The sequence below is a fragment of the Python bivittatus genome, unplaced genomic scaffold (genome assembly GCF_059951505.1).
Source record: "Python bivittatus isolate LINGU-HERP-01145 unplaced genomic scaffold, Pbiv_v1 ctg000330_np1212, whole genome shotgun sequence".
NCBI lineage: Eukaryota > Metazoa > Chordata > Lepidosauria > Squamata > Pythonidae > Python > Python bivittatus.
The window spans coordinates 42636444-42661356 of NW_028277058.1; the positions used below are offsets into that span (position 1 = coordinate 42636444).

Genomic DNA, 24913 nt, shown 5'->3' on the forward strand with positions numbered 1-24913 from the left:
CCGCAATCAACAAGAGAATTCACAATTCAATACTGCAAGCAGTCTCATATGCTGGCATGAAACTTTGAATCTAAATATGAAACACTTCCATTAAGTCCTGTGAATCTAAACAGAGGAACTTCTTAGCTGAGCATCAACAGTGATTGACAGGAACTCTGTAGGGGTTTAGACAGGAGACTTTCCCAGCCCTCCCTTGAGATGAATTAAATCCAAGAACTTTTGCACGGAAAACATACGCTATATCATTGAGTTAGTTATTACACTTCTATCCCACCTTTTCTCCAGGAGCTTAAGGCAAGTTAGTTGCAATGAGCTTCCATGGCTAAGAGTGGACTTGAACCTCAATCTCCACTGTCCAAGTCCAACACCTTAATCCAGTGTTTCTCAACCGTGGCAGTTTGAAGAGGTATGGACTTCAACTTCCAGAATTCCCCAGCTCTGGGAGTTGAAGTCCATACCTCTTCAAATTGCCAAAGTTGAGAAACATTGCCTAAATCACTCCTTCACACAGGCTATTGCTTTCCCCATCCTAGTGCAGCAGCTTATAGGAAAGGAGAAAAAAGTGTTCACCAAAATTGCTCCCAACAATAACAAGCTTCTATGAAAAAACAGGCTTTCTGCCAATCCATACTACATACACACCTCTGCACAGACTGGATGAATTCCTACTGTGCTGTCCAACTGTTCTTTTGTCATTCCACATTTCATGGCCGCTGCAAATCCTTGAGTAATCTCCCCAGCATTGGGACCAAGCACGTGAAAGCCAATAACACGCTCCTAGGGAACAAGAGCCACAAAAAGGATCTAATTTAGCTAATTATTTTGCCCACCTTGTCTAAGGATTACTCATCCCTAAGAGAATTGTCACTGGATTTTTTCCAGTCCATTTTTTCTAGTTGGATAATTGCACAAAAAACATATTTTAATTCAACTGGGAAGTTTTATAAGTGACCAAAAAAGATGCAGAAGATGACAACGGGGCATTCTTATCCTAAAATAAAAGCTAGCAAATTAACACTTGTCTTGCTTTCATTTTTGTACATAATGGAAATCAAACAGAAATTAACATTCACTTGGTATAAAGGTAAAGCATCTTAAAAAAACAAAAACAACCAGTTAACCACCTTCTCTCTGTTTTTAAAGTCATCGACATGAAAGGCTTTGGGTTATTAACAGTGATGGTGAAGTGGTTTAAGGATAATGTGATTTGAAGAAACCTAGCTCGATATTCACTCCAGCCCCTCATCTCCCTCAATCCACAGCAACAAGATTTCACTTAAAGAAATAAAAAAATCTAGAAGTCACAGAGTCTACCTAATGATCAGGAAAGGGCAGCAAGTTATCAATTAATTTTTTTTTATTGTATTTTCAGAAAAAAAAGAACGTGGGAGATTTTCTGTCAAATCATTTGGCCAGTCTTGATTATCTGTCCTTGATTAGTATGGCACTGAATTTGCTGTTTCAGCTCAGCAGCAATCTTGCAGCCTTATGAACTTGAACAGAATTGCTACATAATCTGTTGAAAACTGCAAGTTACCACATGGCAATGTTCTAGTGGAATTCATATTAGATATAGTTCCCTGGCTTTGCCTAAATGAAAAAAGCACCCCAACCTTTGATATAAAGAAAAGAATATGGGTGTGAGGGATCTCAGACCAACAGCTGGGTTTACAACTTTCCACAGCTCTACCCCCATCACATGTGATTGAACATTGATCAGGAGCTCCGATCCTCTGGTCAAGATTCAACTCCCTACCCCTACTGTATATAGTTTAGTTTTCTCCTGGCACTACCCACTACTTTGTCCTGATCTGCCTCCTATTCAGAGTGTGACTCTTGGCATGATATTCAAGTATCAATCGATTGTTAACCTGGAAAAAGTTATGCACTCCTGAGCTATATGGGCCTGGAATTCCTTTAGCTGCTAAGACTTTGTTTTTCCTGAAACACTGAATGAAAGTGACATAATACAGGCATGCTGCAAGATGGCATCAAATTCCAAATATTTCTGAGCAATTAGGACCTCACAACTCCTATAATTAAAATATCATTTATTCTAATATTTCAGAAAAAAATGTCTTGGGATAAACTGGCAATTCTGAACGGCTGGCTCTTTAGCCAACTGCTGCATTTTGAGAGTAGCATCAGAGAGGAGGCACTGAGCAGGACTGAATAAATGGTTCATGCTGCTTCTTGCAGCATGCGGGCCTGAAACTTTCAAGTCACCACCCCCAATTTAAGAGTACAAATTTCTGATACAGAACGAATAAAGGAACAACTCATTTAGATTAGAAAAGATGTCCAAAATAACTGCAGTGGAAACAGTGGGAAGGATCCACAGAGACTAAGATCCCTTTGCCCTAACACGAACAGCTTTTGCGACACAGGGTGCAATGGTTTTTCCAAGATGCTTTGAGTTCCAACTGTTATTATACCATGCCAATTAAAGCATTCACAGCTATTAACCAAATACTATACCGAGCAAAGTTAAAGAGGGATACTATTTAATGGATGCAAAGCCTAGCCAATGTGTCATTATACAATGACACTATAATTTAGAGGTGGATTTGCGGGTGGATTTTAACCAGCTAATAATTTCAAGACATCACTGATGCCTGCCACAATGAGGGCAATAGTTTCATCCTCAACTCCAGATAGCTCCAATTTAAGGATCTGAAGATGACACAGATTCAATTAGCATCCCAGGTATACTTTAGAGAGGAAAAAAAGCAATCAGGTGGTGAGTTGCAATGGATGCAAAATGAATATTAACATTCCTCCACATCCTTCTCCAGAATGCTGATCATTTTGCAGAAAAAAGAAAAGTGTCCTTGGCATACTGAAATTACCTTATCTGCAATATTGCAAATAACTTTTGCATAGCATTTATTGTTGTCCCGTGATGGGACTGTCCACTCCAGTGGCCAGAAGTAACTATGATAAACCTGAAAAAGGAAAAAAAAAAAGTTATATAAATTCTGAAGCTCAATTTCAACCAAGTGTCAAGCTCATGTCAGCACCCTTCAACAGAATTTCTTTTAACAAGATTGATTGAAAAAGAACAGGAACAAAGTTACAGAAATTTCAGCAGTTGGATTGCTTTTATTTTAGAATTATTTTTCTCCCAGCTACTTAATGCAGAGACATTCCCAGTTCTTAACTAACAGTCTCTCTCTAAATGGTGAGGAAACTGTTCTCTTAGCTGATAAGTGAGGAATATCCAGGATATAAATCTTTATTAGGCTCCCAACACACTATTTACACTCAGTAAGTTCTGACAGAAAGTTACATGATGGAGAATATTAGCCTTCCCCAACCTGGTTGCCATCCAAATATGCTGGGCAACAATACCCAATATCTCCAGCTAGCATGGCTCATTGGAAATACTGGGAATTCTATCAAACACATTATTCTGGACTAGGGAAGAATGGCTTTTGCAAAAGGTCTTGAAAACTTTTAAAAGGCTAAGATTTAAAACACGCTCATTCATATTTAACTTACAATTGAGTGTCCGTATGGCTGAGCAAGAAAGCCAAACAGAACCAATACCTTTTATCTCATTTTCCTTCCATCTTGGAAAAAGTGCATACAGAGTTTTCAGGTAATATCCCATCAACTCTTTGTCTAGTACAAGAACCCATCAGTCACATCACAAAGCATGTGCAGCAAGAATGCATACATTAGCTATGGGTGCATAAATGAAAGAGTTATGCGAAGAGGTGACATAAAACTGGAATGATGTCACCAGCAGAGCACAAGCCTGAATACCCAGGCAGGCAGTCTTACTGTGATTTTCTCTTTCCTGAGCAACATGTCACAGAAGACATAACTTGACCACATATAACACAGCTTCCTCTCCTTCAGAATCTCCTTCCCCAAGAATGTAGAATGGAGACAGCTCTGCCAGAACCACTCCATGTTGCTCATCAAAAAGGTAACTGCTGTACACACAGCATGGTGTTTTACTTTAAAAGCAAAGATTTTGATTTCCAGATCCAACTACCTGCTGGTTCAAAGAGGGAAATCCCATCACACACACAGAATAAAAGCAACAATCATATGATGTGCAGAAGGAATTCGCCTTCATGGGAGTGTAGATACCAATCCTTCGCTTGATTAAGTGAAGGGAGAGTTGGAGTTCAAAATCAAGATCTAAATTTCACATCAAAACAGAAAAGGGACCAAACAAGGCAGAGTCTACATTAGCAGTTTCCAAAGATACCTCAATATTGTCATCGCCAAATCTTTCAATTGCTTTTTCTTCTGAGTAACCACAGGCTCCATATTCCAAAGGAGTGAATACAGTGGTGGGGACATTTATATAATCACACTGTCAAGGAAAAATATTTGGAAATAAGCATTACAGTTCTCAGAATCACAAGCGCATCACATGTCAGAGCATGATTTTAACAGCATTTAATTCAAAAATGGCCTAACTGGTTGAAAAAGGCTCCTGCAAATAATAATAATAATAATAATAATAATAATAATAATAATAATAATAATAATAATAATATCATCATCTCAGGTCCTTGGGAAGGACTTGATAGGTGGATAAAAATGCCAAATCTAGTCTAAACATCTGGCTGACTGTGCAACCAACCATAATAAAATAATAATATATTAAACTTGAATGCTGCCCAACTCTCAGTGACTCAGTGAAGCAGCAGTTGCTGGTTGTTATTTTTCCAAACATAATGTAATACAGTTTATAATACTGCATAATTTCTAAGGGGGATCACAATCTTAGAAAAAGAACACCCCTAAGACTTTCCCCAGTTTATTTTTTTCAGGTGTTGTTGGACTATAATGCCCATCATCCCTAATGATTGGCAATGGTGGCTGTAGTCCAAAGAGAGTTGTAACTCAAAGCATCTAGAAGAATTTGACTTGGGGGAGGCTGCTGTAAGATTATGACTGTTAGCTACCAATTACATGTGCATAAACTTAAAACAAAAATGCATTTTTATTTCAAAACTACTGCTTTTACTCCTATGCAAATGTAATCAATCCACTGTCACAACCTTAATGATAAGCACTGATTTACCTTTGTGTCTGCTCCACCATAAAGCCTCCTTACCAACAGCCTACCCGCCTGAATTGCCACCGGGGTGAGTTCTGGTTTGCCTTCTAGGACGTCTCCAATAGCATAGATATAAGGCACGTTGGTTTGTTCCTCGTCATTGACAGGGATTTTTCCTGTTCTAGAAGTTGATTGGACAAAGGAGAAAAAAGAAGGTGGTCCACACGCAGGGTCTTGGTTGCAGATTAAAAGAATCACCATCTCATTAAAAAGAGACCATAACATGTGCTTCTTAGGGAAACACCAAAATTAGTGATTGGAACAAAAAGAAAGTGATCTGCAGCTTCTTGCAAACACATCCCTCTGTCTGAGCACCCTAACTGCTACTCTTCACTGGCTGTGGCACTGCAGATCTCAGTAGAAGCAGCACATCAAAGCATCAAGATAAAATAGGCAACATGGTGGACATAGCATCATGATGCAAGCCCTAGCTCTTCTGTATGTGCACAATATATGTACAAAAGGGGCAGGGCTAGCATCATGATGCCGCATCTACCACTTGCCCATTTTTGACCACTTCCTGCAGATATCACTGGATGGAGCAAAATTCTGACTCAAGGGAAGGTTGCTTCTTATAAGTAATATAATGCTTACAGATATGGTCTCATAAGCTGGACCGACAAGCCTCACTGAAGTTAATTATGTCTCATCACTACTTGGATTAAGAGATTTCTGAGATTCCTAAACTGTACCACAGGTGGATAATCCATAGGCTACATGTAAACCTATGCATTAATTTTCCACACAGCTTTGTGAACTTTTTAGCACTTTAAAACTTCCCCCTACTAACCCACAAAAAAGGCAAAGAACACTGGGTGTCATCGATCCAGTGACATTGCTAGACATGCCTCCTAAGACTCTTAGAGGTCATGAGAAGAATAATTGCAACTTTATTAATAATACTGTGGCCCCTAGGTAGAAAAAAATCCTTGTCCTTGTACACTCGCTATTAACATTGTCTTAAGCATTCTAGGTTGGATATGATCAGGAAGACCGGGAGTTGCCTAATAACAAAAAGAAATGGATGGTAATGGCATCAATGGAACAATGGACACACAACACACATTTTGAAGGCTGTGGGTTATGAAGCTCAAAATATTGGGTATGAATTTAGATTGAAAGCTCTAATTTTGAATTCATATTCAAATCTATCTGAATATGAATCAAGCAGAATTTTGGCTGCCAGGGCAAAAGTCCATAGAACGTCACAGTAAGAAGCAAAATATCTAAAAAAGGAAATGATACCTAGGGAATTTCAGGTTCTTGAAGACCTGACCTCTGTGCTGTTAATAGCTGTATAGAATGGAAAGAAATCTGCAAACCTCAACAGTTTTCATTATTTATTTATTACATTATTTTATTAATTCAATTCATGTGGCCAGCCATCTCAAACATACGGCTCGGTGGCTATAATTATTACACTGTTGCAACTGAAAAAGGTGCATTTTTCCATTTTTCCCCTTTATATATCTACTAAAAATAAAGAAGCTCTGTACCACATTCAAAGGTGCTAAGAAAATAGAGCCCCCCCAAAAATATTGCTCAGGGTTTTCTTTGCCCAATACATCTGGCAAGGTGAGATAATGCAAAAGGCTTAATAGCAGAATGTTAATCATTAGCATTTTAATTATTGCCAAGTTTGGCCTTTTGGCATATTCAGTACCGTAACAATAAGCTGTAATTATGGTGTCATTCTTGCTGTAGCAGATACGTTTCAGAAAAAACAAAATTACATTTCCTTGAAAAATTAAATGCATTAAGCCTTCAAGATTGATGTTGCAAGAAAGAGACAGAGTACGATCATTAGACAAGAGATTTAGCCTTACTTTTCATTGATCTTCACTCCAACTTTCTGTAGACCAATGCTTCTTGTGCAGGCATCTCTTCCTATTGCTAGCAACACCTGAAGAACAGCAATGTTTTAAGTTAGTCCATTTTCTCTAGGGAATCTTATGAGGACTTTTGTGAATGCTCATCAGGATATAAGACCCAATTAAGTTGTGAAAAATGTACACAGTATAGCTGTTTCAAATAAAATCAGTATGTAACAGCTATAGTGCTGCAATTTCATGAAGAAGCACCAATGTGAATCAGATTGCAGTGCACAGTTGGGCAAGCTACATCTCTAGGATTTCATTTGGCCCTTAAACCTTTTTTTGAGCCCTTAACATCCTTCTCCCAACAGCATTGTGGAATTTCAATTTCCTACCATGATGAGGCTGGAAAGATAAACCTGATATTATACAATCAAAAGACAAAGGAAAGAATTCCACTACCACATCAAAGTGATATAAAAATGCTACAAAATCCAGGCCCACTCATATGCATATGGACTAATCCACTGGTCCATTAACACCTCACTGTGGCCCAGGGTGCTCCTACATGAATTCTGGCCCCATTTTCGCCACAAAATGGTTGCCCACCACTGCCAAACAGGGACAATGCCTGGCATTTCCTTAACTGCTGCCACCTTTTTACTTTTTATTAGCATTTTTTGTTGCACATGCAGATCATATTTTTCTAACACAAGCACAAATACACAAGAGTCAGGAAATAAATATAGTCGTTCATAGGTAGGAAAAGACTAAGCATCTGATCCAGCCTTATACAGTAATGTTCAAAATCACCTAAAACCACAGCTGACCCTATTGTTAGGTAGACAGCTCAGGGAGCAGATCTTGAGCAGTAAGAAGCCAGCAGCTGTTCCCGAGTTTCATGGTTGTTCCTTGTTGGAAGATCGCTGCAAGTAGCCCTGCCTGCTATGCAGCCTTTTAAATTAGTTTGTGGGGCTCCAACATTGTGGCAGAATCTATCCTTCTCCAACATGACTGAAGCTAGCTTCCATTCATGACACTGACCAAGGGAGCATCTTGTCCTTCACTCCTTTGCCTGTTTTGCTCAAAGGTATTCTATACAGTTTAACTGAAACCAAAATAACAAATGCGAATTACTTACAGTGTTGTATTCTCCTTCAATTATTTTAGAGTACTCTGCAGAATAAGCTGTAACTTTTAGCAGTCTAGGAGCCCCTTCTTCAATCTGTTCAATCTGCAATATTTTTTAACAATTAAATATTGTCTTCATGTAGGGGATGGTAATAAACTTTAATCCCAAATGTACATTCTGGAAGTTTATATTTTACTTATTAACTTGTGACTTAAAACAGCTGATATGATGCTGGTCCCTTAAATTCTTCAAGAAATACACATTTCCTGTAATAGGTCTGTCTATCTTTCTTTCTGTTGGTGTTTCCCTCCAAAGAAACCAACAATTTGAACACAAAGGAAACAGAGTTTGAATCTAGTTACACTGAATTTAAGAAGCTGCTCATGTAACCATTTCAACCCATGGTTACTTAAAAAATGGTCCAGGCACAATGGAGGCAGCCATGTCTCTTGCTTTTACAGCCATCCTGATCAAGAAAGGGGCTTAACTTTAATCAAAGAGGAGCTGAACTTTCTCTACTTGACCTTCCCAAAAAAGACATACTGGCAGAAAACTAGCTTGATTCTGTGGCATGCCAGATGGATATCAAAATTACATGCACATCTTTATTCTTCCAGTTTAGATTACCCCTACCTTTATGACATGGCAACCCCATGGTTGGGCCTTAAATGTCAACATGTATTAATTGAAAAGGGGGGGGGGAATGTTCTGTGGGGATTTTAAAAATTAGCCCACAGTTTACTCAGCGATGTTCAATGCAATCTTGCTAGAACGTCAGTTTTCCTATAACATAACTGAGCAGACGGACGAATAAAATAAAGCTGTAGACTTCCTCTTCAAAGCACCAGCTTCAACTCATTCTTCCCCGACCTGCTGGCCTTCAGATGTGTATGGAACAGGCATTTAGAGGGAAATGAGGTTCTTGGCTGGAAGAATGTCCAGCTGTTCTTATTACTGAAGTCATTTTACAGGATCTTAGCTCTTGAGAGAGATCAGTAGCCTTTCTCACCAAATTTGTTCAAAAGCTCTGGGAATAGGATATGTGCCCAGCATGTGGTCTCTGACATAGCAACTGATGCAACCCTTGAGGCTGCAAAGATTGCCCAGTTCAGCATGAGACGAACTCATTGGGCATAAAATTCCAGCATTGGGCAATCATCATAGAAAACCTTTTCTCATCTGGACCCATAATAATGTTTGGGGGGAGGTATAACAACACCATAGACATAACACTAGTGAGACAGATGCAAAGGGCTGTGTTGTGGGACTCCATAAGCAGAAGACTACTTTGCTTGAATATACACAACACTTACTTACACTTAAAAAATTTCAGCCGACTCTGCAAAAGTATACACAACCATCGTCTTCTGAAATTTATCTTGAGATCACCCACTATTTTGGGGATCTAAAGACAAAGGCACAGAATACAAAGAAGGGGCAAGGGCAATTAAAAAACCATTCCAAATTTGGTTAAATAGTCTGACACAAACTAAATGTTTCACTTTCTCTTTAACCCCAAACTGGACTCCATTTATGCACAATCCCTCTTGAAAATATAAAATATGCAGTGATTTTCATTTTGCTCTCCTTTGATGAAAAACATGAGATTTATTACAAGGGGACATGCTTGCTCAGCTAGCATTGGCCAGGCCACTGTTTCTTTTTCTTGAGCAGAGCGGGAATTAAGTTTATTTTATGTTCTGACCTCTGAATATCTATTATATCTTTCTGTATCTGTCTGTTATATACTTAATGTCCCAATGAAACTGAAAACAATTATCCTACTATTGGAAAACAGATATGTATTAATTCTAGGAAATGCTTCCCTATCTTTCTCAGCCAAATCTCACAAACTAGGCAAAAAGACAGATCAGCTTCTTTTTTTATCTATGTTCTCATCAATTTCCCATTCCTAATCCATCAAGAAACATTGTTAGACTACTCTATTCAAAGCATTCTTTCTTAGCCTGAAGATGGTTCAAATAATTGGTGCCGAGGGTAGGAAGAGTACACCAGGTCTCACTTAGAAAAGCTAAGAACAGAGGTCAATAACATGCTTTGGGTCACAGGCCAAAATCTCACAAGACAGCTAGATCTTGCAAGCTGTGTTTTCCCATTATTTAATATTTTTCGTTATGTTTATAGCCTGACCTTTCCCCTAAGAAAGACAAGGCAGCATACATTGGGTCACTCATTTATTTTTATCCTCAGAACCAGCTTATGAAGTAGGCAGGCATGAGGAAGAAAACAGCCCCAACATCATTCAGTGAGTGTTCTGGCTCACTGGGGACTTCAACCTAGATTTTCCTTGCCTATTCTGACACTCCAACCACTACACCAAATTGGCTCCCATGACGCCTTGGAGGGAAACTTAACCTTGAAAAAATGGAAATTTAAACATGTATTCATTTGGTGTCTGTAACATTGGACAGAAACATGCACTTCTGCTTATTGCTTGAAGTTTGTTGATCTCTGCCTAAGAGCTAATAAGCCACTTGGGGTTTAAGCCTGCCAACAGTGGCTTAAAACATCTACCTATTCATATCATAAAGGGCAAATCTACACATGATGAATAATGGAAAAAAGTAATGCCGGTGTTCTAAAACGAAGTTGCCTTCTCACTATTTCATTGCTCAACCCTGACAGGAGAAAGATCAGCTCAAAGGCACATCAAAGAATGAATCAAGCACTAGGATCATTGAGTAGCCAAAATAGTAGGTTTAATCCCTGGATCAAGGATGAGCTACTGGCAGTAAGAGAAGACAATACTAGCTTAAATAGATAACACTTAACCTAGTAAAAGACAGCTTGTGACGTTCTACAATATGGACGGTCACTCCATGAATTGCATGTGGACTCAGACATCAAACTGCAGCCCTTAGAGCAGTGTTTCTCAAGCTTGACAACTTGAAGATATGTGGACTTCAACTCCCAGAATTCCCCAACCAGCCATGCTGGCTGGGGAATTTGAGAGTTGAAGTCCATGCATCTTCAAGTTGCCAAGCTTGAGAAACACTGCTTTAGAGGAACCAAAGACTGTGCCTCATCAACCAAAAGGTCTGATTTTCAGCAATATGATATTTTTCATTGAAAACCCAGGATGTTAAGTGTAGAAAAATGGGTGTGCTAAGCTTGAGCAACAAAACACATCTATTGCCACCTTTAAAGGCCTTCAACTCCTGAAATACAGGAAAAAACAGGTCTATCTTCCAGCAACATCAGTACAACATCAAACACACCCCATGCAGTCCCCAAGGCTGATATTAATCATTATTTTTAAAACATGAGTACTCTGCCCTTCAAAATATTGCCTCTGTATAGTTTAAGATACATGTGGTTTATCAAAGAAATCTTGAAACCTGCAAGTACTTTTGAGGAAGAAGTAATCTGAATCACAAAGCAAGTTACCATGAAAGCCAGTTTTAAAATTACTTTTTTGTCAAGTCTTACCTTAATGGGCACATACTTTCTTATGAACTTTATACCATGTTCTTCCATGTGCTCTCCTATTTTATTTGCCATATCCTGATCAAAGCCTCTCAGGAGGATGGAACGCACCATGACAGTCACATCTAAACCAAGTCCAGCAAGAAACCCTGCGCATTCAAGAGCAACATAGGAAGCTCCAACCACCAATGTCTTTTCTGGGCAGTAGGGCAACGAGAAGAGGTCATCGCTAGAAAATATATACATAAATTAACTTAGAAAAAAATTAAGTGTGTGCATCAAGGGGAAAAAAAGTATATTGTAATGAGAGATGGGAAATGTTTATATAACATAGAGGGATCAGCAATTTAAGTAAGGTCATGTATTCCTCCAGACACTTTGAACTCCAAATTCGTATCACCCATTGTAAGCACGACTAACAGTCAGATACAGGAATTGTCACTCAACATCTGAAGAGTCCCAGGTTGCCTTCCCTTGGGTCAAAGTTTCCCACCCCCTTGAAAGGACAGGTGGGAAATTTTATTTCCTGAGGGTTATGAGATCAACAAATAGATGGCTTCTCTTTCCAGGGATAAAACTAACCAGAAGGTCTCCCTTCTCCAAGCTCATTTCTATGCTGAATATTTGCTGGTTGCATTTGGCAGAATCTCTGAATAATTTTAAGAAATATATTTTCAAAGGAAACCAAACTGGATGCTTTGCTGTATGTTTTTCAGACACAAATGTTCCATGTAACTTTGCTCTAACAAAAAATGTCATGGTGTTATTGTCTGGCACCATTGCCCTTCTTACAAAATTAGAAAACTTTCTATGAACATCAGGAAGGCCCCCATTTTCTAAGTATTTCCTTTATTTGGGGATTGTTGGTTATCTCCCTGTGAATAACACCATGGAGTCTGGGGAAATGTCTGGCAGAGGGATAAAAACTGGATATGTTTGTTCAGTGTCTAGAGCAGCAACACACACAGGCTATTGTCTTTGTTTTAGGCAATGAGCAAAAATATGGCATATTTTTACCATATTTTTCAGCCTCTGAAGCAGAAAAGGACATGGTTGTAATGGAGCAACAACACTGAATTGGACAGAGCTAGAACTATTAATATCCTCTTCCACAATATCTTAGAATTTCAGCGATGTGATCTCGGGTGCTCCTAGAGGTCACCAAGAGGGGGCTGGACAGCTAAGTGTGGCCTATAGGCTGCATATCCTGAGCTAAAGCCTAGCCATCTCCCTTGCCTTTTGAAAGGTGTATGCATCAAGTTTTTATTTTGAAAATGTCTCTGTTTCAAAACAGGTTGTTCCACCCCTACTGGAAGGGCTCTGAGCTCAAAACAGCATTGTTTTAATCTTGAAACCAGTATTGCAAGCTCATAATGAGACTCTTTCAAGCTCAGAACAGTTGTTTCAAACCTGAAAGCTCGAAACGTTACAAATTCTGAGCATTATGCACACCACCACTTTTTTCTATCAGTTAAAGCAGGACAATTTTCTCATGGCTTGAATTTTTGAATTGCACAAAGATAACTCAGCTTTTCCCCTCCCCCACCCTTCCTTTACGTGTTTTGCTTTTGGCTGTACATTTAAAAGACCTTTGGAGAAAGTGGAGATGTATTTTTAATGGACATGAGCAAGGTAGGTTGTACACATCCAGCCAAGGAAAAAGTGGCTTTACATGTTGGTAGACAGATATGATTCTGAGTCACAAGGCTTTGTTTCAATGGTTTCTTGGGACTGTAACTTTCAAAACCCTCAGTTACAATATCCAGGTTATTGTCTGAAAATTCTCTCAAGTGCAATTTAAATTACCCCATGATAGCATCTCTGAGAAAAGGCTTGAAGACTTGGTCCTCTGAGGATGAAGAAATATTTTTAATAAGGAACAATTTTATCATGAGAATTCTTTTAAGAAGCAACCTTGTCTTCCAAATGCTACATTTCACTCAATCGCCTTGAGTGCCAGCAGGCAGTACAAAACACATAAAATCATTTATTTTAGGCTACCTGGTGATGCAATATTCTTTGTCTCCTGGAATGTTCAGATAGCGAGGCCTTTCTCCAGTGGCGATCAGAAATCTTTCTGCTGTGTAAATTTTCTGTATCCCTTTGTTATTTGTTGTCTGTAAATAACAGAGCATTTTTTTTTTTGTTTTAACCTTGAAATAGGAAACAGTTCTTATAATGCAGCAAATTCTCTTTCCACTGGGCTGAGGCTAGACAAAGCACTGCTTGTAGACATAGCTAGTGACACGTTAGCTCAAGGAACTTTGGAAATCACATATTCTTGCACATGGCTAAAAGCTATACTCAGACATTCTGGCAGAAACAAAGAATGAAATATTCCCCCACCCACCCTCTGCTTCCTATGGCAGCAAATCTTGAAAACTCTTCAGTTGTGTTAGCCCTGTTGCAAGTCATCTTCTTTCTGCATTCTTTCCCAGAACTATCAAACTAGCCATTCTCTTCCTGCAACCTTCCAGATTTTGTCTGGCTGATACTACTCATCTAATTCCAGAGTGAAAGATTAGTCTATATATTTTTTTTTAAATTAAAAATGTACAGAGTGACTGAAATATTCCCCCACAGATTTATGGACATCAATCACATTGTTGTCAATTGCATCCATTACTTCTCTTCCACAGAGACTGATTTGGCCATCCTGCTGAAATTACATAAAGACACTATTGGCAGATGATAGTATATATTACCTAATAAGCTGCCCAGAACTATTAAGGGATTGGGCAGCACACATGTTTTCTAAATAGCTAATGTAAGACATGAAAGTGAGTGACTGAACCCACTTTGAAGGTATGGATGATGTTATTAACTCCTCTAAGAGTGATGCCTAAATAGATGGCTAATAGTTGGCATTTCAGTTTATGGCAAGATCTAGGACCTGGCTAGGCACCTCTTTTTCCATTATGCTGTAATTATAGATGGAGGACGTGCTATTTTAGATGAGAAGGCAGTCTGTAAGCAAGGACAAATCTACTCATGGCTCAGAAGAGAGATATTATTTTCTAAGAAAAAAGGAAGACTGGCCTGGCCAGGCTTCAGCTTTGGAGAATCTACCTTGTTTTGTATTAGAATCCAAATGGTTCACTAAGCAGAGCCAAATGCGAACAAACATACCCTTTGAATGAAAGAATTCTGATCTAGAAATATGTTCTGAGTACTCCAAATAAACCAAGCTCCCAGTTCTTTTACCTAAAAATACACTTCCGGTTAAATCCATGCTCAGTTATTTTCTTTACAGCGCATGGAAAATCCTTGCTCATCTACAATAAATCACAGAGAGCTCGCTTTATAAGGAGATCCAGATGTCTCTGCTGTCCACCTCTGCTACACATATGAGTGACCGTTAGTTCTTTGCTATGTACCTTTAATAGTTATACAAAATACCAGCAGCTCCACTGAATTTCATCCCCTATACATTTTTTTTCCTCTGTACTCATGCGTTGCACACACATATTGACAAGTTAGCAATAGGCTACAGTAATTGGCCCCAAGACTCTATGTTGATTCTGGTCCCTAAGACTTAAGGCCTTGAATCCAGCTTTGCTTTGATGTCTAAGCCAAGGACAGCACAAAGGATAGGACACTTCTAAGTTGCTTCTGCTAAGTAACAGAAGCCAATCCACTAAATTGCCACAACTGGTAGAAAAAGTACCTTCAATCTGCTCTTCAACAAACTGGAGAAGAATCCATGGTACCAGACAAGCATAGCCTATTTGGAAGTAGGGCCTTGTCATTTAAAAACAGATCTGCTTCACACCACCTTCCCACACAAGCAAAAGAAATATAAGGATTCCAATGGAAAACAAATAATGTAACAAACCATTCAAGAGAGAGATCTAATACCTTAATTTTGTGTGGGCCAATGAACTCTCCATAAGCATTTTCATATGTGACATTATTCTCTCGGAGAGACACTCTATATCCCCAATTCAGAGAGCCAATATAATTCTGAACCGCTTCTGTCAAAGAGCTCCAGCTGTGCTTTATGGCTAAGGATCAAAAGAAAAAAACAATCAAGCATTCATCTGTGTCTTTCACTTTCAGCAACTAAACACCTCATTAGAGTGTTACATAGCCACAGATACACATATGATTTTGGCTGTGCCCCTCCTTTCTGAAAACTATATTAAATTCTCCTGGGTTTATTCACTTTTGCTGACATGGTGCAAAGAATAATGATGTTGGTAAATATGGTCAGAATTGTGCAAGTAGTACAGCGTCTTCCTCTTAAGTCACTCAAGATTTTATTTCATACTTGCTTGAAATAAGTTGTTATAGAAGTCCCCATCTGTTTTCACAGCATTTTGGGGGGTTCTGCACTGAGCTCTGTGCTATGAGCTCATTGGAGAATTGCCTCCATATACTCAAGTATGGAGGCAGCATTTACGCCTATGGGAGTGCTGTCCAAACTTGGGCACTTTAAGATGAGTGGAGTTGAACTCACAGAATTGCCCAGCCAGCCACACTGGCTGGGGAATTCTGGGAGTTGAAGTCCACTCATCTTAAAGTGGTCAAGTTTGGACAACACTGGCCTATGGTTATTAAATCTTAAAAAAAAACATAACCACACCATTCATTGAACCAACTCCTTCTCCCTACACTTTACCGTAACACAAAAATATATCTTTATCTCCCTATGCATCCTACCCCACTGTACTTCTGCTCTCCTTTTCCCATGTTATTCCTCCCAAATAACAGTAAAACATTCACAGAAACGGAATTCTACACCCTTACTTTTGTTATCCAGCTGCCACCCAAATGTGGGTGCATCTTTTATGGCTTGCCCAAGCAAAGCTGTCTGGTGCATCAGCTTTTTAGGGATGCAGCCTACATTTACACAAGTTCCTCCAAGACCTGAAAAAGGAAGCATACCAGGATCATCCAAGTGTACAATATAGAAAGCAGGGACACAGTTAGAAACTTTATTTATTTGTCGCATGTATATAGCTGCCCATCTCACACAAAGCGACTCTGGGCAGCAGTGAGTATCTCCAACAACTTAGCAGATGGGGAAGACCATTCGGCCCTTGGTATGAAAGCCAAGCACCACTCTGGGAGCCAGCGTGGTGCAGTGATTTAGGTGTTGGACTGGGAGCAGGGAGACCCAGGTTCTAATCCACCTTCAGCAATGGAAGCTGACTGGGTGACTTTGAGCCAGTCACTCTCTCTCAACCCAACCTACCTCACATGGTTGTTACTGTGGGGAAAAAAAGGAGGAGGAAGCACTATGCTGCCTTTTGAGCTTCTGTACAAAAGCTCAGATATAAATCCAATAAACAAACAAACTCTGGTCTCTAACAGTAGAAGAATGTAACTGGTTTCACATATTGCATTAATCCAGAGCTTATTTTATAATGTCTGTTGAATAGATCACAATTAGTAGCATGTTGCATGAATTCAGCTAAGTATAAATCATGGTTTACAAATTACAGTGGCTGGGAACATATAAGTCAAAACCAAACAAACCAAAGGGTGGCTTAGTGAAATGTATGAACACAGCTCAATGTGGTATTTTTTCACTTCTTATTTCTGTAATGTGCAGACGAAACACAAAAATTGTTCAGAAGCATAAGCATAAGCAAAACCAAAACTGATTTTGGATGCTTATCTGGACACAGTGAAAGGCTGCAGTCAGAAAATGTAAAAGCAATGTATGTTCCTGCACGGTGTAAGCAGATGCATGAGGTGATGGCTAAACTTCTATTTGGATGTGTCCTTTAGTATTATGGATGGGGGGGAAAAGGCACCCGGGCTCATGAGACAAGAACTGTGCCTCCAAACCAGTCCTGACTCTTTCCCACTCCCCAAATAACCAATGAAAAAAACATCTGAACGCAAGAAATTTTATTCAGCTATCATGATTAATATCCACTGAGACCTTTGTCTTCCATTAATTTCTTAAATTCCTTTTCATGGGCATCACAACTCATGGCAGTGAATCACGGGTATATAATATTTTTATGTTGTCCACCCTAAATCTCCTTTAGCCTTAAGAAAAGGTAAAGCTGGCAGAAACTTCCAATCTAAATGGATTATATTTCACAATAAGATTGAGAACCACCAACTTACCCCATCTTGTTCCTAAAGGAGTAGGGACGACAAAATCCAGAACCAATACATTCTTGCCAAGTTTGGCTGCTTCCTAAAAATCAAAGAGAAAAATGTGAAGTGACCATACCACTGCCTGGTGTTCTGATTTTTCTTATTTTCTCCACCAACTCCAATTAGTCAATATAGGACATTCATGAACACGCTCAGACAATTGTTTCCTCGCTTTTTCTTGAAGGTTTTTTTGTAAATTCTGCAAATCTCTGGATTATCTCAAACCTGTTGATATTTTCATGCATGGAGGATACTATTGTTTGGGGAAATGAGTTTATTGATGTGCGCCCAGTGATTGAGTTGTAGAGTTGTTAATTTCCCTCATCTTTTTTACAGAAGAGAGTATCCGTAGCTCAGGGTTGAACTGTGGCATTCTTGGTGCTCTCTGAGCTTGGTTATTTGCTTGTAGAGATTTCATTACCCAAGTAGGTAGCATCATCCATGTTTTATCTTTCTTCTCCTCTAACATCCCCTTCCTTTCATTTTCCACTTTGAGGCCAAGGGCCACAAATTATCCACCCTTTGGAGGATGCTTTGAAGACTGAAGTCATCCACACTTTCTCAAGAGGAAGTCCATTAAAATCAGTAACTTTCAAGCCATAAACTATTGCTTACAAAGCACAATGACTGGATTTATGCAACAGTTAACCAAAATCAAACTACCTGCAAGTGCTACCAGTCAGCAGGTCCAAGAGATTAGGTACCAGGCTATCAATTTATTTGTGGGGGTAAGGAGAAGATGAGTTGCCAGTGGAAAAACTGGGAAGGCCAATCAAAAATGGAAAATCTAGTTCTACTGTAACAGTTTTGTTAAGATGCTCATAATACATCATTGCTATCTAAGTAAGTGATGTGATCCTAAATCAACCTCCTGTAAACTGTACCTCCTGTAGCTCTTCAGATGAGTTGTAGTTGAAAGTTTGTGCTGGCTGGGAAATTGGTATTAACTCAACTGGAGAGCTGCAAATTGGGGAAGGCCGTCTGAAATATATATGCTCCTGACCCATACTGATAAACATTGCAAGTATTTGTTTATATATTAAATGACTCAAACCACCACAAAGAGCCCATGTTCTCCCCAACTAAAGATACTTTTAAAGTATCTTATTAAAATATACTTTTTAACCAGAACAGGCCCATCACTTTGACTTGACTGGAAGTCTTCTACTACTCCCACAATTCCTCCTTTTCATCTTCTCTTTTGATGAAAAGACAAGATTCATAGCAACTACTTGAGTGAGAAAAGCAGTTCTTAGCTGAACACTGGAGACAAAGAAATTGGGGAAAAAATGAATCTAACAACTCAGTGGTAAATAAATGTCAAGCAATAATCTGGCTGCCTAAATTACCACAATTCTATCAAAGGATGAGCAGTCTTTGAACTAACTTGATCACATGCTACAGTATTTAAAGTGACAATGCTCCAAAGCACCTTTTAAATTGAGCTTCATCATGAGACATAAAGGGACTCCTTTGACACCTGAGGTATCTGACATGTGACCTACAACCTGCATATTCAGATGAATCATTATACATAAATCCACCCAGCAATTTTAAAAATATTTTTCTTAGTTTGTATTAGTTTATCTTCATATTTTAAACTTCAATAATATTAAAAAAAGAAAAAAAAACATATAAATCTGCCCAGCAATGTTGAATATGCTAATCCCAAACAGCCTACCACCACTTCGAGGAACAAACTGCTCATTAGTCAATGTTTCTTCTCTTTCCTTTTTAAAGTTAATGCTCAAACAGGCCATGGTTGGAAGGAAATGCAGCTGTAGATCCTTGGTTTGGAACAAGCTCCTGATCACGGCCCCACATTTTTCTTTGTTAGATTTATATCCCACCTTTCCTCCAGCAGCTCAAAGCTACATGCACAATACTCCTTCCCATTTTTCTTACAACATCCTGTGAAGTAGGTTGGGCTGATAAATCCTGACTGGCCTGAAGTCGGAGAGTGAACCTCTGTGGCTGAGATGCAGGACCTCTTCCTGGTCCTAGTCCAATACCTGAACTACTAGCATCTCCTTGGCTTGTTTGCAATAAAAAAGCATCTTAAAGGGCAAATTCCAGACAAGGTTTATGAAGATTTTAAGCAGAAAACTGATTTGGGTCCTCAATTCACACTGGGAGCAGTTCCTGACCATCAGATCACAGCTTATTTGGAAAAGGAACATATTAAGTATACTCCTTGCCCACCTACTATGTGGAATATTCTATTGGGCTTTAAGCTACTAATTAAGTATCAAGGATACCTGATAAGATTAGGGACTATTTAAAAGTCTAATACATCTTATTTCTAAGAGTTCTTCCAACATCTTTTGGCATCTACCAGGCAATTCTGTTCCAGAACCAACACTGTCTAGTCCTCCTGGAGCAAATCATAGGTATCTAATAAAAGTCATGATGACACCTTAATGGCATCACATGCCTCATGAAGTCATCAGACAAATGATACACATATGCAATTTGAGTCCACCACATCACAAAGTGAAATAACACAAAGTTCATAACATGCATTACCCCTCTTCCAGTTGCAGACATCTGCCCTGCACCAGGTAGGGTATTATTTCAGTTTGCTGTTATGTTACAGCCCTTCAAAATAACTTTGCTTCATGGAAAAGTGAGAAGTTGACCAATGATTCCTAGTCATCTTGGGCAGTTCACAACACAGTTGCTGCCATGTGTGAACGTGGGGACACTGATGAGAGCAACTAATGCAGCGTTTTGCCAAAGGACCCTTGAAACATAGATCTTGAACTGTTCACTTTCTAGACAAGGCTACATTCACTGATAAATGGGAGGGACCCTCCCTCCTTCCCCACCAACCCAAGAGACTCTGATGTGCTGTGGATGTTTCAAATTCCTGAAGAATTTGACAATGAAGCCCTCAAAAAAAAAAAAAAAAAAAAAGCATAGACACATTAGTCCAGTGGTAAAAGTTGCCTCATTTATTGTGGCTTAAATTTTGAAGGCCAGGGCCTACTTTATTAAATGTATATCTAATGTGGCTGTTGACATACAAGACAGCTGTATGCAGACTGGGGAATATAACAAAGCAGGATCAGGGCAGCCAATAAGACAAGGGACAGGAATCTCATATTACTATGCAGAACAAAAATTCGAAATACAAACAAGAAAAAAGTGTGATCCTTCTTGATTACTATGGGGCTAACAAAGGCAAGACACATCTTTTACGTTGTTCAACAATTTAAGCAGGGCAATTAATTTTAGTAGGAAGCTCGATAATCCAGTCTCTGTTGCCTAAGCCCAAGCTGGCAGATGCGACACTAACTCAGCAGTCTGAGGTTGCAGCTTCCCTTTGAAAGTCTGCCCATCCCTCCTTTGCAGTAGAAAGTGGCTTGGATGGCACAGAAAATCCAGAGAGGCAAAAATGCTTCCCACTAACTTTTGCTTGATACATATTTCTTGCCTTTTATTTTTTTAAATTTTTTGGCAGAAAACCTGTCCAGTTTGGTTATTTACAAGGTAACTACTACATACATGGGAAGTCAAAAAGTGGGTTAGCCACATTTCAATGCAATCAGAGTTGCAAACAGCAAGGTGGGGAAAGAACAAAATGGTAGTGATGTTCCAATTCAATTGTTCTTCCTTATAGATCTTAAGATGTAGTTCTTAAGGCTGGTTCCACTAACTGCCAGCACCATCTTATGCTGATCCCTGATCTGATCTGTCTGTGCCAGCTATAATATGCTAGCTGGGAATTCTGACAGTCAAATCCAAGCTATTGGAAGCCACCACATTGTGGAAGACTGCTCTATATTCATTCCCAATACAGGCCATAGAGAGCAAATCCATTCACAGTACAACTACTGCCTCCTACATTTTCTAGGTGCCTGGTTTACTTTGGTTCATGATCGCTCCTAATTCAGCAAGAATGCAAAGCTATCATAATACATCTATTTCCAGTATACCCATTCTCCCTACTTAACTATGGCAAATGTTTTTTCTTCTGGTAGCCCTCCCATTTCAAGAGGGCTGGTAGCCCTCCCATTTCTGCTGTTATATCCTTTCTGGTTATTCCTTGAAAAGCCAACTAGCTTCAGATTCAGAGGCATTCAAGGATACTGGCAGATTCAGAAGGATTACTAAATTGCAAGCAAATACATTTGTTGTATTCTTTAAAAATGCTCCAAGACTTCTATTTGAAACAATTATAAGTCTTTGTATGATTTTTATGTCGGGGACAAAGCCACTAAAATATCAGTAGAACTGGCCTAGAATTGAAGTCATCACTGCCAGTGCTATCCTAGTGATAATAGGACAGTTTATGGAGGAAATACTGGTTTTTAGCATTTTTCTTAGTTTATCCAAGCTTGGAAAATGGCAAAGCCATAGCTTAGTCATGGACTACTCACACTACCTATGAAAGATTGAAGGATTAAGTTTGATTTCTTTAATTAGCACTGAAAAGATTTCCTGCCTGAAATTCTGAGCCATTGCTAGTTTCTATAAGCAGTACTAAATGAGATGGTCCAATTCATTATATGTTAACTTACCATATTATTTAATCTAGTGCTACAGCAAGAAGAGCAATCCAACTTTGTGAGTCGGTGGAGGGATTTAAAAGTGAACATAAGTTCAAGTAGAAGGTTTCACATTCTAGTAATAGGTTGAAAATAGCTTGAAATAGTTTGCTTTCCCCAGCAAACTGAAATACACGAACAACCCAATAAAATACACAAGACATCATTATAATTAATCAACCAGACTAAGCTATCAACCGCATCTCTAAGAATAGCATGAACTTCAGCTGGAGGTTTTCTAGTCATAGCATGAATCTCATCTGGACCACCATGACCCATAAGTCCAATTTAATTACTATCGGGGAGGAGAATGTAAATGAAGCAAGAAAGATGGGAAAGAGATACAGTAGTTTCTTCTAGGAAACTACATTGTCCTAAGAATCAAGAAGATAATATAGCTGCTGTACTAATTAAGGACTGTTGGTGTATTTCAGTTTCCATTCTCAATCTGTCCCACTTCAGACATTTACTGTCAGCAACCATGTTTCCAGTACAGCTGCATACACTTTTTATCTAAAAATATAAATATACTTTAGATGAAAAGAGGATTCAAATATTTTATCCTTCAAAACTATTAACACTCACATCTCATACTTTATGCACAACAAAAGAATTAAATGGAAAATATTGTTACACATTTCCCCTAAGGTAAAAAAAATATTAGACAGCTAATTATTTCTCATTTATTTTTGAACAAATTCTAAAACAAGATGAATAGTTTATTGATTAATTATGTTTCTAATAATTCTCTTTAGATTAGCTTTCTCCAGTCTTTTGCCCTCTAGTTGCCAATGGTTATGCTGAAAGCCATTTCTAAAATATCTGGAAAGCATCAGGCTGAGGGCAGACCTTCAACTCAGTTATCAAGAAACATGGCTAGATTTCAATGTTGGGTTTATATCAGTTTTCTGAGGGACTCTCAAAATATGTGAGAAACCCTTCTTGACATGGGTCTATGTAGAATGGCTTGGAGTTTTCCTCAAGGCTGCGTAGTAACTTGTCTTGCGTATCTAGACGTTTCTTACTGAAGTGATTCCCCTGCCATACTGATTACACAGCACAGTTCTCCAATCTGGTGTCTTCCAGATGTGCTGCAATTGCAGTTCCTGGATTTCTCAGCATGGCTAACACAGCTGGCAGGAAACTGATTGGGGAAGGCTGTCTGAATTGATTGTAAAGTGTATTCTGGATTCCGCAAACCAACCTATAGCTTATCAAGAGAGAACTCATTTCCTAGACTCTACTAAAAACATACTGGAACAAATTCTAGCTATCAGAATGTTTTTGTGAATCCAACTTGGCTGATCATACCTTTGAAGCTGCCAGTCCACCAGAACCTCCTCCGATGACAATCAGATCATAATCATATGAAGGCTGCACTGTTTGCCTGTTCCCTTCAAGCAGCTTAAGAAATGCTCCTTCACGGTATGCCTAAACAGAGAAAATACAGAATCCGGTCAGTGCCAGAATAACACTATAACTCAAAGGCTACGTAGAAAAATTTGTACTTCAAGAAAAGAAATCTGGAGAGAAAAGGGTGGATTTAGAGGTGTGGAGTAACTTGAAAGCTATGTAAGAGAAAATTAGATAATTAAACCACCTGGCTTAGTGCAATCAAATGCAGTTTCCCCAACTTGGTGCTTTCCAAATTGCATTTGGGCTCTACTCCCATAACTTCTGGTGACTCCAGAAATGGAGCCTAGGGCTTCTACATGAAAATAATTTCCTCACCCTTGAACAACTGGCACTGTATACGTAAGTATATGTTTAATTCCATCTTTATTTGAATTACTATGAGACAATCATGAAGACATCTCTACCACCTTGCTTTCCAAATACCTGCAAGGTAGACAGGCCATCCCACCCTACAGTGTTTTAGACCATATGCAACTCATTCTTTAAATGCTCTAAAATCAATGGCTTGAGGTTTTGCAAACCAGGGACTATATGCATTAGTTATGTAAACGCTGTTCTTTCATTTTAAACCTATGGTGCCTCTTCGTTTCTGCAGAAACTAATACTTCAGTTAATACAAAATGCCCATAGACAACTTCCATAAACACTTTAAATCGCAAACAAGCAGTGCATTTTATAGTTTGAACACATATATATTCAGCAGTGCATCTTTAAATAATGCTGTTTTCTCATTTTCTTTTTGAATGATGCCCTACACTCAGAAACCTTGTCATTTGCCAAGAAATAATATCTTAGATAGGCAAGAGCTAGAAGGAGCTTGGCCTATTGTATTGTGTAATAGGAGAAGCCTCTAAAAATATAAACTCTGGTGAAAGGACACCTCTGGGAAGGAAGTTACTTTACTTTTTCCAAGTCTTCAGCTGGGGAATGCAACCGTACCTTACTGGGATCACATATAAAATAAAAGATTTATGGGCAGGTACTCTGCTTAGAATCTTGCTTTAACAAAACTTCCATACCTCCAAGCTATATCCTTTTACTGCCCCAGGCTCATCAAACAGAAAGGCAGCTGGGAAAAATGATTTCAATCAAAGTACATGTCCTTTCTCCCCAAGGATTAATCAATGTGTTCCTTTCAGCCTCTATTTCTTTCTCCTGATAATCTGCAGCCTCTTTTAATGGTTTATAGAGGGAAAGATAGATGCAACTGCATCTAATAAGATGTAATTCCGGTCTACAATTTCCTTTACCAAAATACAGGCAAGAAGCGCACAGAAGGGTTATTAAATGATACATTTAAATGTAATTCACCCACTGACTTGTCGTCTCCATAAACAAAGCTGCACTATATCTC

At 38.8% G+C, this 24913-nt stretch overlaps 1 protein-coding gene across 2 annotated transcripts in view; it reads right to left on the reverse strand.

The window, feature by feature from the left end:
* TXNRD1 (thioredoxin reductase 1) overlaps positions 1-24913 on the reverse strand; it is a 50248-nt gene that overhangs the window by 3906 nt on the left and 21429 nt on the right. For both annotated transcript variants that reach the window (XM_025164177.2, XM_007424361.3), the window contains 12 exons: positions 23455-23574; positions 17561-17633; positions 16226-16345; positions 15335-15480; positions 13478-13593; positions 11480-11705; positions 8039-8131; positions 6910-6986; positions 5048-5204; positions 4223-4330; positions 2850-2945; positions 643-777 (listed from right to left, as the gene is read on the reverse strand). In XM_025164177.2, the coding sequence (XP_025019945.2) occupies positions 643-777; positions 2850-2945; positions 4223-4330; positions 5048-5204; positions 6910-6986; positions 8039-8131; positions 11480-11705; positions 13478-13593; positions 15335-15480; positions 16226-16345; positions 17561-17633; positions 23455-23574 (1467 nt within the window). The remainder of the gene's footprint in view (positions 1-642; positions 778-2849; positions 2946-4222; positions 4331-5047; positions 5205-6909; positions 6987-8038; positions 8132-11479; positions 11706-13477; positions 13594-15334; positions 15481-16225; positions 16346-17560; positions 17634-23454; positions 23575-24913) is intronic.